The sequence below is a fragment of the Oncorhynchus keta genome, unplaced genomic scaffold, assembly GCF_023373465.1.
Source record: "Oncorhynchus keta strain PuntledgeMale-10-30-2019 unplaced genomic scaffold, Oket_V2 Un_contig_22751_pilon_pilon, whole genome shotgun sequence".
NCBI classification, from domain to species: domain Eukaryota; kingdom Metazoa; phylum Chordata; class Actinopteri; order Salmoniformes; family Salmonidae; genus Oncorhynchus; species Oncorhynchus keta.
Genome location: NW_026283036.1, coordinates 94,656 through 109,110, shown reverse-complemented (window position 1 = coordinate 109,110; position 14,455 = coordinate 94,656). Strand labels below are relative to the sequence as shown.

At 41.4% G+C, this 14,455-nt stretch overlaps 1 protein-coding gene across 1 annotated transcript; it reads right to left on the bottom strand.

The window, feature by feature from the left end:
• Positions 1-3,297: 3,297 nt before the first annotated feature.
• LOC118357882 (28S ribosomal protein S27, mitochondrial-like) lies at positions 3,298-13,301 on the bottom strand. The gene is made up of 11 exons (XM_035735193.1): positions 13,295-13,301; positions 12,177-12,254; positions 11,672-11,742; positions 11,198-11,256; positions 10,701-10,815; positions 8,393-8,463; positions 7,816-7,939; positions 5,543-5,645; positions 5,139-5,281; positions 4,241-4,414; positions 3,298-4,030 (listed from the first exon to the last, which is right to left on the bottom strand). The coding sequence occupies exons 1-11, from the start codon at positions 13,299-13,301 to the stop codon at positions 3,788-3,790; spliced, it is 1,188 nt and encodes a 395-aa protein (XP_035591086.1). The 3' UTR covers positions 3,298-3,787.
• Between the last annotated feature and the right edge of the window lie 1,154 nt (positions 13,302-14,455).

Here is a 14,455-nt window from a genome sequence, read left to right as displayed (position 1 = left end):
TTAAACAGGACGACATACAACATTCCTTTAGACAAGTAGTTTAATGTACAGTATGTTTTATAATGTATATTAGTTCAGATACAGTAGAAATTTATTTAATAGAACATTGATGATCTTATGTTGTGTGCTATAGAGCATTTTGACGCCTTATTCATTACATTTCTATCTGCATTGTTCTAAAACACCACTGGAAATACAGTACCAGTCAAAAGTTTGGACACACCTACTCATTCAAGGGTTTTTCTTTATTCATTTTTTTACAATTTTCTACATTCTAGAATAGTAGTGAAGACATCAACACTATGAAATAACACATATGGAACATGTAGTAACCAAAAAAGTGTTAAACAAATTTTAGATTCTTCAAAGTAGCCATGCTTTGTCTTGATGACAGCTTTGAACACTCTTGGCCTTCTCTCAACCAGATTCACCTGGAATGCTTTTCAACAGTCTTGAAGGAGTTCCCTCCTATGCTGAGCACTTACTGGCTGCTTTTCCTTCACTCTGCAGTCCAACTCATCCCAAACCATCTCAATTGGGTTGAGGTCGGGTGATTGAGGAGGCGAGGTCATCTGACTCCATCACTCTTCTTCTTGGTCAAATAGCCTTTACACAACCTGGAGGTGTGTTGGGTCATTGTAATGTCAAAAAACAAATTATAGTCCCACTAAGTGCAAACCAGATGGGATGGAGTATCACAAGTCAGTTAAGAACAAATTCTTATTTACAATGACGGCCTACCCCGGCAAAACCCGGACAATGCTGGGCCAATTGTGCACCGCCCTTTGGGACTCCCAATCACAGCCTGATGTGATGCAGCAGAGGTATTAACTTATCCTCTGCAGCAGAGGTAAATCTGGGTCTTCCTTTCCTGTGGTGGTCCTCATGAGAGCCAGATTCATCATATCGCTTGATGGTTTTTGCGACTGCACTTGAAGAAATGTTTTAGATTGACTGACCTTCATGTCTTAAAAGTGATAATGGACTGTCATTTCTCTTTGCTTATTTGAGCCGTTCATGACATAATATGGACTTGGTAATTTACCAAATAGGGCTGTCTTTTGTTTACCACCCCTACCTTGTCTCAACACAACTGATTGTTTCAAATGCATTAAGAAGGAAAACAATTCCACAAATTAACTTTTAACAAGGCACAAATGTTTATTGAAATGCATTCCAGGTGACTATCTCATGAAGTTGGTTAAGAGAATGCCAAGAATGCCAAGAGTGTCTACTTTGAAGAATCTAAAATTAGTTTGTTTAACACTTTAAATTTTCAGGCAAGTCCGTTAAGAACAAATTCACATTTACGACCTTCCCAGGGCCAATCGTGATACAGCCTGGACTCAAACCAAGGTCTGTAATGTGCTTCTAGCAAGCACAGCGATGCAGTGCCTTAGACCACCACAGCACTCGGGAGCTCTTCATGATTACTACATGATTTCACGTGTTATTTCATGATTTTGATGTCTTCACTAAAATAGTAAAAAATAAATAAAAATACTTGAATGAGTAGGTGTGTCCAAACTTTTGACTGGTACTGTATATCAGCACCACACTTCAAACATGGAACATTATTGATGGTTACTCCTTCCTAGGCAATCCTCTCTTCTTAATTTGCTGTTAGTGATCTCAAACAGACCATGACAGGGTTTGAGCCACGTATGGCCAGTTATTTGGGACTACATTACCGTTCCAAATTAGACACAACCCCAAACCTGAGGCTTTTAGTGCACTTCAACCATCGCAGTCAGAGCTTCCAATAACCAGTGACCTGAATAAGAGACTTCCTGACTATCAGACACGCTGATTGGCTTCATTTCACTCGCTGCTTGCACACCTGGTGGAAGGACAGCCTGAGACCCAAATGTCACATTTATTTTGAAAATTGTGTTTGACAAGTAAACATTTTTTAAATGTTCCATAGTAGGCCTATACTTGATTGAGCCAAAATGCTTTAAAAAAATGACCAAAGAGATAGAAAAGACTTCTAAACAGAAATGACGGATGTTCCCAAAAGGAGTCTTTTGTTGGCCTTAGGTTAGGAGAAATGGAATCATTGTGAGATAAGATAAGCTTTGATAGAATATTAGTCATCCTCACTAAAGTATAATGAACTATCAACTAACCATGATGACCTGGCCATATTTTCCCTCTAAAGTAATGCTGATGAAAGCAGAAATTGTACATTGCCAGGAGATCAGTGAGCTCTCTATTCTCACTGTATTGATTATGCCTAACCCTATCACATGAAGACAGGGTCATCTGGCCATTTCAACATGATTACATGTAACACTGTTTTTGGGAAAGGGCTAAATGTGAGAGCACATATTGCATGTAGGAAGGGTGAAATCTAAAGATCATTATATACTCTGATAGAGATGAGGGATGCTTGGGACAAGGTTTACATTCATGGGTCGTCTATTTCGCATATATGAGAAAGTGCAAATTTGTATTTTTTTGTAAGATACATAAACTAGTAGAATATTTAGTACACACTTTCAGATCCCCTTAGCTCTCAATAAAAGCAAGTGTGCTTTCTACTTTTCTATTTAACTTAAATTGAACAGATCCGAGACATGGCCATTTACAAATGGCAAATTCTACTCTCGTAGAATATAACTATTTTTAGCAAATAAATATCATTCTAACTAGAGACATTCCAACTCTCAGGGAGTCAATGTGGAGCCTCAAAACAACAGCCTCAAGACAACAATGGCTCGTTTGTGACAAAGTATTTGTGCCTTATATTCATCTTACTCTGCATAGCAGGCAGTTTCCCAAGCCCATGCCATGAATGGGCAATAGCATAATGTGGAATGAACACATTGTGAGCCACATCTTTTTCCTCATTGATTACTTATCCCCCTCAAACAAAAAATAACAGGGATAGCCTAGCCTGAAATATTTACGCCTGTGGTATTTGAGTAGCCTGTTGCAGTTAGTTGACGTCTATTAAACTTCTTACTTTACTGTTATGCCACTGTTGATACTGTCGATTTCCAGACGACACATAAAGACCTGTCAACTTCTAAACAAGGGCCAAGCAATTCACTTACAATCTGGATCTGTGACGGTGTGTTTTTCTTTGTGGCAATGGGCGACAGGATAAGGCTAAGAAATTCAACTGTATTCATGCCTGTGTAAAGAACAAACTTTGTTCTCCCTAGATCAGTCATCAGCTCCCCTAGGATTGTATACCCCCCCCACACACACACACACACAAAGGTCTACATGTGCTCTCACAAACACCTCATTCTGAGAGAAGAGAGGAAAGGGAGTGGGAGGATGTGAAGCCATGATTTCCCCCGCTTTCCTCCTTTTCTGCTTACATGAGGTCATAGTGGCCATCAGGCTTAACAATTACGAGACTGGAGCTAGACCAAAAACATCAAGTTGCTGTCCACAACAGGAAATACAACATATTTTCGAAGAAAACTTAGAAATCTCAAGAAAACAAATGAAAGGATGAAATAGAGGTTACGAGTCTTATGTGTAACAATGCATGTAACTACAACTAAGCTCTCTGATATGTTCATATTTGAGTATAAAGCAAGTCAAGAATCATCATTATTTGTTGATCATGATAATTTAATACAGACAAACTTCTATCATGGGGAGTTGACATCTTGTCAAAAACCACCCTCACTTTTCATGTATGTTTCACTGCAGACGATGTAGAGACCCCACAGGTTATGAAAAAGTACCAGTACTATGTATTGATGCTTTGTGGTGGCATACACTGCAAGGAATGCACCATGAACACCATCCAGCTGTGTGTTCAGCGCTATTGTGCGGCTGCCTTGGCTGCCTGACGGGCCTCTCTCTCTTCCTCAGCCCTTTCCCTCATCTCCTTCTCTCTTCTGATGAGCTGCTGCCTCTCTGCCTCCCACTCCCGTACCTTCCTCTGGTACTGCTCCATGTCAGGGCCCTCTGCTGAGGCCAGGCCCTGCTGGACCAGGCTGGAGACCAGCAGCTGCAGGGGACTAGGGTCCACCTTACCCCCAGACTGGAGCTGCCCACTCAGCTCCTACACACGGTCAGAGGAGAGGAGGTGGTTAGAAATGGGGTCTAGGGAAAAGGAGTGATTAAGTGTAACTGTTGTTATAGACTAAGAGTGCTTAATAGCAATTTATTCACCTTCTCAAAATGAGAAATCTGTAATCATAACACAACATACATGTACTGTCCATACACACTCTTTCCCTGTTTGACTGATAGATCTTTGCCCAGTCTCTACCTTGAACCTGCTGGCATAGAGCGGTAGTTTTTCTCTCTCTGCCTGGTCGTCTTCATCTTCATCCTCCTCTTCCTTCTTCCCTTCCTCCTCTCCTCCTAACTCGTCCTCAACAGAAGAGGACTTGGAGTCCAAGGAAGAGGAGAGGTCATGTAGCAGGCCCCCCAGGTAATCAACCTAACACACACACACACGCACGCACACACACAGAGATGTAAGGAAAAACACAACTGGGACCGCCGGACCTGCACTCAGACACAATAACTTGCGAAGCGAAGCCACACTGGAGCATCCTCTCAGAAGTCCATCAGGACAAAAGACAGACATGAAAACAAACAAACGCAAACAGACAATGACACACAATTAATAGGTCCTGTCCGTCCTGACCTACACAGTCATCAGGTCTGACACTGTCCTGCTTTCTAGCAAACCTGGTTTGGTGCCCAAAGGACAGATTCTTACAGATTTCCTCTGGGCTCCAGACTCCCATAAATCATATTACTTTGTTCAGAGTTGAACTATTTAACTCGACAGGGCTAGAAGAGTGCTGCACCAGGGTGCACTGACGTGTGTCAGGGTATAAATAACACAGATATGACTAAGCCCTGCAGAGAAAGACTCAGACTGCGTCATACATCTTACCTGGACAATAACAGCTTTCTACTGCCACCAGGTTTGTGTCATATGGTAATTGTGTTATTTGATGAGTTAACTGAAATTGCTAACAATAAGCTCTGTTACAGTATAAACTGCATGCTTCTTACTCGTGTTGCACGCTTTACAAAGAGTTACTATTATACATGTGTAATGTGTTACTAACAATGTTGTTAGTGTGAGACAGTAACTGAAGAATTATGGAAAGTACATCACTGAGACATGTATTGGTAAGTAGGCAACATACGGTGTCCTTTGATAGTTTCCTATCTCCAGGAGTGGCAGCTACCCTCTCCATAATGGCCAGGGCCCGGCCCAGATACCCTGGTGTCCACATCAGAGGCATGCCCCTGAACACAGCATGGATCCCAACCGCCATCTCCACCTTACCTAGAGACAGACAAAGAGAGAGGAGCAGGGAGAGGAAACTATCAGAGACTTGATCAGCACAACATGACAACCAGGGCAAAGACCATGTGGCATGGAGAGAGAGAGAGAGGTTGGCTTCAATGATGTTTGACAAGAAGATGAAGAGAAGGGATTCTTGAGAAATGGAGAGAAAACCTCCTCCTGCCATCACCAAAGGGTTAGGAACATGAGGAAGGACTTGATTTAGGCCCAGGTCTGTGTTATGACTGGAGGAACACATACCTAGCAGAGCACAACCCAACAGTTGAGCGCTGAGGCCTGTAGAATTGTCCTGCTTCAGACCACATATCAGCAGTGCTGCTCCCAGAGACCTCTGCTCTGAGACCTGTAGTGAACCAACAAACATACACACACACACACACACACACACACACTTCAGACAGCACAAGCACAACGTTTACAAAAAGCATAATAACTAATTTATACAGAAAAACCTGTGGCTGCTGAATTCAAACTCCGGCATATGCATATTTTTTTATGGGAATGATGTTGTGCTGGGATCAGACTTAACTTATCTACATAAATAGGATTATGTCTGTCACGCCTTGGTCTTAGTATTTTGTGTTTTCTTTAATTATTTGTTCAGGCCAGGGTGTGACATGGGGTTATTGTAGGCATTGGGATTGTGGTTGATTAGGGGTGTGTCTAGTATAGGCTTGGCTGCCTGAGGCGGTTCTCAATCAGAGTCAGGTGATTCTTGTTGTCTCTGATGGGGAACCGTATTTAGGTAGCCTGGGTTTCGCTTTGTATTTCGTGGGTGATTGTTCCTGTCTCTGTGTAGTGTTCACCAGATAGGCTGTAATAGGTTTCACGTTCCGTTTTGTTGTTTTGTATTTTGTATCAGTTATTTAATGTACCGCGATTCATTCATTAAAGACATGAGTAACCACCACGCTGCATTTCGGTCCGACTCTCTTTCTACAAACGAAGAACGCCGTTACAGAATCACCCACCACACACGGACCGAGCAGCGTGTTAACAGGCAGCGACAGCATGAGCAGCGAAGGGAGGATGTTATGGACAGCAGAAGCTTGGAGTATACGACGTGGGAAGAAATAGACAGGTGGGCGGGCGACCCAGAGAGAGTGCCGGAGCCCGCCTGGGATTCTCTGGAGCAGTGCGAAGAGGGCTATAGGAGAATGGAGTCGAAGAGAAAGACACGGCAGCGACAGCATGAGCAGCGAAAGGAGGATGAATTATTCGGAGAATGGACATGGGAAGACGTGTTGGATGGCAAAGGTTGTTACACTTGGGAGGAGATACTGGCCGGAAGAGATCGCCTCCCATGGGAACAGGTGGAGGCACTAAGGAGAGCAGAGGCAGCCGGAGATAGGAGCCGACGATACGAGGGAACACGGTTGGCAAGGAAGCCCGAAAAGCAGCCCAAAAATATTATTGGGGGGGGGGGGGCTTACAGGGAGTATGGCTATGCCAGGTAGGAGACCTGCGCAAACTCCCTGTGCTTACCGGGGGGCTAGAGAGACCGGGCAGGCATCGTGTTATGCTATGGAGCACACAGTGTTTCCAGTGCAGGTGCATAGCCCGGTGCGGTTCATACCAGCCCTTCGTATTGGCCGGGCTAGAGTGGGCATCGAGCCAGGTAAGGTTGGGCAGGCTCGGTGCTCAAGAGCTCCAGTGCGCCTGCACGGTCTGGTCTATCCAGAGCCACCTCCACACACCAGTCCTCCGTTAGCAGCTCCCCGTACCAGGCTTCCTGTGCGTGTCCTCGCTCCAGTATCACCAGTGCCAGCACCACGCATCAGGCCTACAGTGCGCCTCGCCTCTCCTGTGCTGTCGGAGTCTCCTGTCTGTTCAGCGCTATCAGAGCCTTCCTTCCCTCATGCGCTGTCGGAGTCTCCCGCCTGTTCAGCGCTATCAGGGCCTTCCTCCTCTACAGCGCTGCTGGAGTCTCCTGTCTGTTCAGCGCTATCAGAGCCTTTCTCCTCTCCTGCGCTGTCGGAGTCTCCCGCCTGTTCAGCGCTATCAGAGCCTTCCTCCTCTACAGCGCTGCCGGAGCCTCCTGCCTGTTCGGAGCAGCCTGAGCTGTCAGTCTGCATGAAGCAGCCATAGATGTCAGTCTGCATGAAGCAGCCAGAGCTGTCAGTCTGCATGAAGCAGCCAGAGCTGTCAGTCTGCATGAAGCAGCCAGAGCTGTCAGTCTGCAAAGAGCTGCCAGTCTGCAAGGAGCTGTCAGTCTGCAAGGAGCTGTCAGTCTGCAGGGTGCTGTCAGCCTGCATGGAGCAGTCAGAGCTGTCAGTCTGTATGAAGCAGCCAGAGCTGTCAGTCTGTATGAAGCAGCCAGAGCTGTCAGTCTGTCAGTCTGTATGAAGCAGCCAGAGCTGTCAGCGAAGAACGCCGTTACAATGTCCTCCTTAAGTTTCCAACAATTGTTCAGTTCTACACAATCCAAACATTCCAAATGTACTTGGCACGATAACTTCTCCAAACATGTTGGTACACATACAGTACCAAGCAGTGAACGCTACTTTACTTACACTGAGCTCTGGTTTGGTTGCTAGGTAACTGTTCAGTGCATACATGGACAGGATCTGTGTTGATGGGAGATCAAAAGACTCCTGAAGCATCACCTCTTCCACGACAGAACAGGCACCTACAGAAGAAGACCAAACTTTTTAGGTTTTAAAGGTACATATTATGCGTGTGAATATTGAATATACACTACCGTTCAAAAGTTTGGGGTCACTTATTGCATCTTTAATCAGCACCACAGTTTTCAGCTGTGCTAACATCATTGCACAAGGGTTTTCTAATGATCAATTAGTATTTTAAAATGATAAACTTGGATTAGTTAACATATTTAAAAATCAGCCGTTTCCAGCTAAAATAGTAATTTACAACATTAACAATGTCTACACTGTATTTCTGATCAATTTGATGTTTTAATGGACAAGAAAATAGCTTTTCTTTCAAAAACAAGGACATTTCTAAGTGATTCCAAACTTTTGAACGCTAGTGTACATTATTGGTTTCGTTGAGTTTAACTGAGTTTTTCCAAAGGGGTCCTGGGATAACTTTACAGTTTGACAAATAATAATTTCAGACGTCATAGACTCTTCATCTTTAATGAAGGAATCTATCAGCAGGTTAAACGTGAAATCATCTGTGAACATTCCATATTGCACCTAAATACAGAAACAGAGAATGGTAATTTAAAAAATAAAATAAAATAAAAAATCCCCCCGGCAATATTATAGTCAAGCTCAGAAATGGAGGTTCTTTAGAATGTAGGTTTTCAACAGGCACCATGTATTGGACAATACAACTGTAGTTAGAATGCCACGGATTTGATGTTCCTTAATGCGTTTAATCACCATTTTTTCTCTGCAGGCTATATATTTGAATGCATTTCAAAGCCAGCTCTTTAAAAGTGTAGTCTGGGTGTTGATGGTGAAAATCTATTGAATGATAATGAAAATGCTGTTCAGTTTTCTTTTCGGAAATTCACTGATAATGAAGTCCTGGATGCTTCGCTAACACTAGACAAAAAAAATCCACAGGGGCTGATCATTTGGAGCCTGGTATGTTTAGGCGTGCAGCTCCCTTTATTGCTGGCTCAGTATCCCACATGTTTTATTTAACATTGTTATCAGGAAGTATTCCAAAAGCATGGAAATCCGCATATGTGCTACTACTCCATAAGGGTGGGGGAATAATTATCTCCACAACTATCGCCCCATTTCAGTTTTGCTGAATTTCTTGAGATTCAAAAAGGTGTAACCCAGGGTTCTATTTTGGGTCCATTATTGTTCACATTGTATATTAATGACATAGGAAACACTGTTAATACTTGTAACATTCATCTCTATGTAGATGACACAGTTTTGTGGTTCTGTGCCACCTTGGTGCAGCAGGCCATTCGTGAACTTCAGCATGACTTTGATTCAATTCAGAAATCACTTGCAGATCTTAAGTGTTATATACAAGTAAAACCAAGCTTATGCTGCTCTCCAGGTCACAAAATGTTGACCCGGAGGACCTGCATATTTGCGCAACAAATGGAGCCCAAATTGGCTCTAACCCAAAGTACCTGGGTGTCTGGATTGATGACAAGTTGTCCTTGGTAACGCATATGAAAATCTGACTAAGAAGCTTAGATCCAATATGTTTTTTTTTATATGGAAATAAATCATGCCTCATATTGATAATAGGAGAAAGATTGTTCAAACAACTCTTCTCCCTGTATTGGATGTTGGTGATATTGTTTACATGCGGCAACCTCTGTTTTGAAACCCTTGGACACAGTCTAACATTCCACAATATGTTTTATCACAGCACAATTGTAGGACTTTTATCATTTTAGTCTGTATAAAAATGTCTGTAAAAAGAGCTACATTCTCTTTTATTTATTTACAAATAAATCTTACAGAAATTGCCTCCATATTTTTTAAATTTAACTAGGCAAGTCAGTTAAGAACAAAATCTTATTGACAATGACGGCCTAGGAACAGTGGGTTAACTGCCTTGTTCAGGGGGAGAACGACAGAGTTTTACCTTGTCAGCTCAGGGATTCAATCTAGCAACCTTTCGGTTACTGGCCCAACGCTCAGACCACTAGGCTACCTGCCACCACCAAACATATGTAACTTCCTTAATTAAGTTAATAAGACTCATAAGTTACCAAACCCATTCTCAGGAATGGACAACATTAGAGATCCCTTCAGTCTCCACAGATTTGGGAAAATATTTGTTTTGTGTTGCACATAATTTGTGAAACAATCTGCAGAGTTCACTGCAGTTACATGTGTGGTGCCACTCAGGCAGTTTACATTATTGATTATGTAGTTGAATGTGATTGCTTTTATTAAATATATGTATTTCATTATTGTGTGCTGAATTACATTGTTTTCTACATTGTTCTACTTGCACATCTATCACTCCAGTGTTAATGCTAAATTGTCATTATTTCGCCTCTATGGCCTATTTATTACCTTACCTCCCTACTCTTCCACATTTGCACACACTGTACATAGATTTTTCTATTGGGTTATTGACTGTACGTTTGTTTATGTGCAACTCTGTGTTGCTGTTTTTGTCGCACTGCTTTGCTTTATCTTGGCCAGGTTGCAGTTGTAAATGAGATCTTGTTCTCAACTGGCCTACCTGGTTAAATAAATGGTGAAATAAAAAAATTAATACACATATTGAAGTGTATGCTTTATTATTATGTTTTTATTGTGATGTATACCGGGCTCTCTTGTAAAATAGATGTTTAATCTCAATGTGACTCCCTGTTTAAATAAAGGCTAATTAAAAAATGAATAAAAAATAATGGTATGGCCATGGAAAGTTGTGCGCCAAAATGGAGGACAGTTTGTGGAACCTTACTTCTATGGCTCTGCTCGGCATAATGTAGAACTACCTTGTTCTTCAGGGTGTGTAAGGCCTTGTCTCTGGCCCCGTATCTGAGACACTGTCTCACCCAGCTGTGGACGGTCCAGTCTCTGAGGTACCAACAGTTTGGGCTATGGCGAAATCTACAGGAGAGAAATGTTCAAACATTAAAAAACAACAACAAACAAGACATGAATGTTTATGACTTTTGTTATGTAATTATTATGATGCCTTTATGATAGATGGGTCAAGTCAAGTGTAATCGCTTCTTAATCTATAGGCTTGCATCACAATATTCATGTAAATATTTTAATCACATAAGAAACAGATTCCACAGAAGGGGAAAACAGGAAAGCTCTAACACAGCACAGAACAAAGAACCATGCATGTGACTGAACATAAACAGGCCAAAAAAGACTAGGACAAAACAGAGGTCTGCACATAGAGGATTAGCAAGCAACTTAGACCAGGAAGTGAACACCCTAACAAAGAAATGATTTTACAGGGCATGCAAATGAGGCTTACTTATAAAGATAGTACTCTGCTTGATCAACCTCTTCTCTTGATGATATGTTGTCAACAAACTGAAAAAGAAAATACACAGAGAAATTATGGATGAATATTTCACTAATTTGACTACAGGTTGAGCAGAACATAAATCATATTAGCTAGGGTGCCCATTGGATTCTGTTTTTGGCAAGAGTTGCACAATTCCAGGAACTTTCAATAAATTGGTTTTCCAGAAATTCTAGTTGGAGGATTTCAGATTTCTTTTTTATTCCCCCCTTATTCCAGGAATCCCCCAACCGGGATTTCGGGAAAACGACAGAATTTATTGAAAGTTTCTGAAATTTTGCAACCCTAGTTTTAGCCAACACATCGGATTCTGTTTTAGCCTAAATGTACCAGATATGACAATGAAGCAGTTTTCTAAAGGAGAAACAGGCTGACATCTGGGTTAGAAGGGTGTAATCTCTCTGCACTCTAACACGCTCTTACCCGTGATACTGTCAGAGAGCTGACAGGGAAGTTTCGGTCATAAATCCTGTCCATCAAGGCGGCCATCAATGCTGTAGAATGGCATACTCACATTAAGCTTTACTTTCACAACAACTAGTCCAAGCTCAAACTCTCTGCCATTTAAAAATATGATTTCAACCCTTGAAGCATTTTACAGTATGAATGACACAGTATTGTAACTGTCAATACGTAGCTAGCTAACACTGCCCTCCTGTGTTCATTTGGTGCAGACACTCATAGACATTGTCATCGACTTACAGTTGTCATGTCTTCGGGTACTTATGCACAGAATGTCTATTCTATATTCACATGGGTTTCAAAAAACTAAAACACAACTGATGTCATGTCCACTTACTTGACAGCTAATGTGTGACAGCTGTGTTTGAGATCCACTTTTTATTAGTTGTGATGGGTAGTGACAAAGGGGATGATTAGTAATGAACAATACATCATTGGTAAAGAGTGTATTGGGTGGATAGTTTACCCAGATTTTGATGATCTTTTTCTCTCTCCCCCCATAATTTGGTGTCTGTGTATGCTGCTGAAAGTAGACATCTTCTGCCTGTAGGATATAAACAATAATGATTACAAGTTACATTGGGTAGACAATGCTGGAACTGAAGGTAACATGCACAATGCAATTAATTGCGATTTCAGTACAAGCAAATACTAAGGTCAATCATTGAACAAACGGGAGAATATACATCTTATTTAGACAGTTATAAGTTATGTCAGAATGGATTGATTTTAGGTAGCTAGCCATATGGCTAGCCTGCTAGCTACTCGCTTGGAAAGATAAAAAATGGTTCGGAAAAAAATGAATCAATCAATGATAGCAAATGTTACTGACTTAAATACTTATATTTTACATATACAAATATGTACCTATAAAACTGTAAGTCCCACATTTATGGATAACTTTGACAGCTCCTAAACAGCGTTGCAACAGGGAGGCTGCCACGGAATCATTTTTATGTAATTAATTTCATTATTCTTTTGGCCAAATTTCATATACACAAATGTAAATTTACAAACAGAAAACCACATTTTCGTATCCTACAAAAAGAAATTGAACTGTATTTTAAGACGGTTAAATGCTCTACTAACAAAAAAGCTGTTAGAATTGTAAGTATATGCATGTCCCTTAAGGTCCTTGTGTAATTGTAATGTGATATTGTACCCCCTAGCTCGATTGTCCATTGTTTGTAATCTATGTATGCTTGTGTTCCCTCGTGTGCTTTATGTATTGATTTATTGTTAATAAAAAATAATTTTTTAAATATAAAAAAAACAGGGAGGCTGCCATCTTGGGACGATACCACCATGACAGAGGGGGGCAACAATTTTGAGTGAGAGAAAGAGCCGTGCTCAAATACATTTGTAACGAGGACCGTAACACCATAAAAAACTGAATATATAATAATGAAATAGAAACTACGTTAATATTTCTAAATACTGTACCTATATACGTTTAATTTAAGATATCAAACATAACATTTGAATGAACCCCTTTTATTGGTACGGCCTCAAGCGCCTGTTGTGGTGAATATCCAATGTCAATTGCCCCAGTGGCTAATTCATTGGTAATATCAAGTGTTGTACCTTCCATTGTTTGGGCCAGAATATTTTCTCACGGCAGTGGCCTTCTGCCTACTATAGTATTTTTCTTCACACATAGTCGTCAACCTGTATCTTTTGTTCTTCTATGCTCTTGTATGTTTATGTAAATTGTTCTATCCCCCCTCCTCTTATTGGAAAGTCCAGTGAAGCAAGGGTTGCCAACTGTCTCGTACTAGCCGGGATGTCCCTTATATTGGGCTAAATTTGTTTGTGTCGTACGGGATCGCCCTTGTCCAGTATATTCCTCAAATCACAGTAATAGCGTAAACGCGCCAATTCCTGCAAAGTAATTTCTGTTGTTCAGTCGGTTTGGCATATCAAGGAAATATGGATAAACCTGCAAAAAAGAAAAGACTGTGCAGCTACAGCAAACAATGGGAAGCAAAAAAGACGTGGGTTAAGGCTGTCAGTGGTGACTCGACGACAGCTTTCTGTACTTTATTCCGTCTGGAATTCTCAATTGGCCATGGAGAGGAGAGTGACCTAACTCAAGTTCACTCAAGTTCATTCCCAGACACAGGCTCCTGTACATCAATTATTGTTGGGGAGAATGTAAGAATGACCTCACGCACATGATGTCCTGTAAAAGGATCATGTTGTCCCTCTAGGTCAGCCACAGCAGGACTTTTAGTTTGAAGTAAAGTACTGTATTTTACTTTACTCTTGGGCAGGAATGGGTCAAACATGATTGAATTAAATGGAATTGATTTGATATTGATATCAGGAGGTAGCTTAGCTAACTTAGCTTACAACATGTGACTGGAACAAAATGGACTGGCAAGACATAGTATTAACACAGTACTTCCTCTTCCATTCCCAATTACTGTCCCTGTCAAACATACAGTACATACTACCACTGCAAGGTCACAAAGGTGCCAAAGCTCAACAGGATAAATCACATCATTTGTGTAAATTACCCCTCTTTCACTTCATGGTCTAAGCACTTTCATTTTATGGTCTAAGCATTTTACAATTACGTCATACGTTTATCCATAAAGATTTCTAACATCTCTTACCTTTCCATACTCCTTCCCATGTCTCCCTCTCTCTCTATCGATCTCAGATTGAGCCAATGATTGAGCACCTGGACCTGGTCCACCACATGCTAGTCTATGGCTGCCCGTTGTCTTTGAACCAGACCTA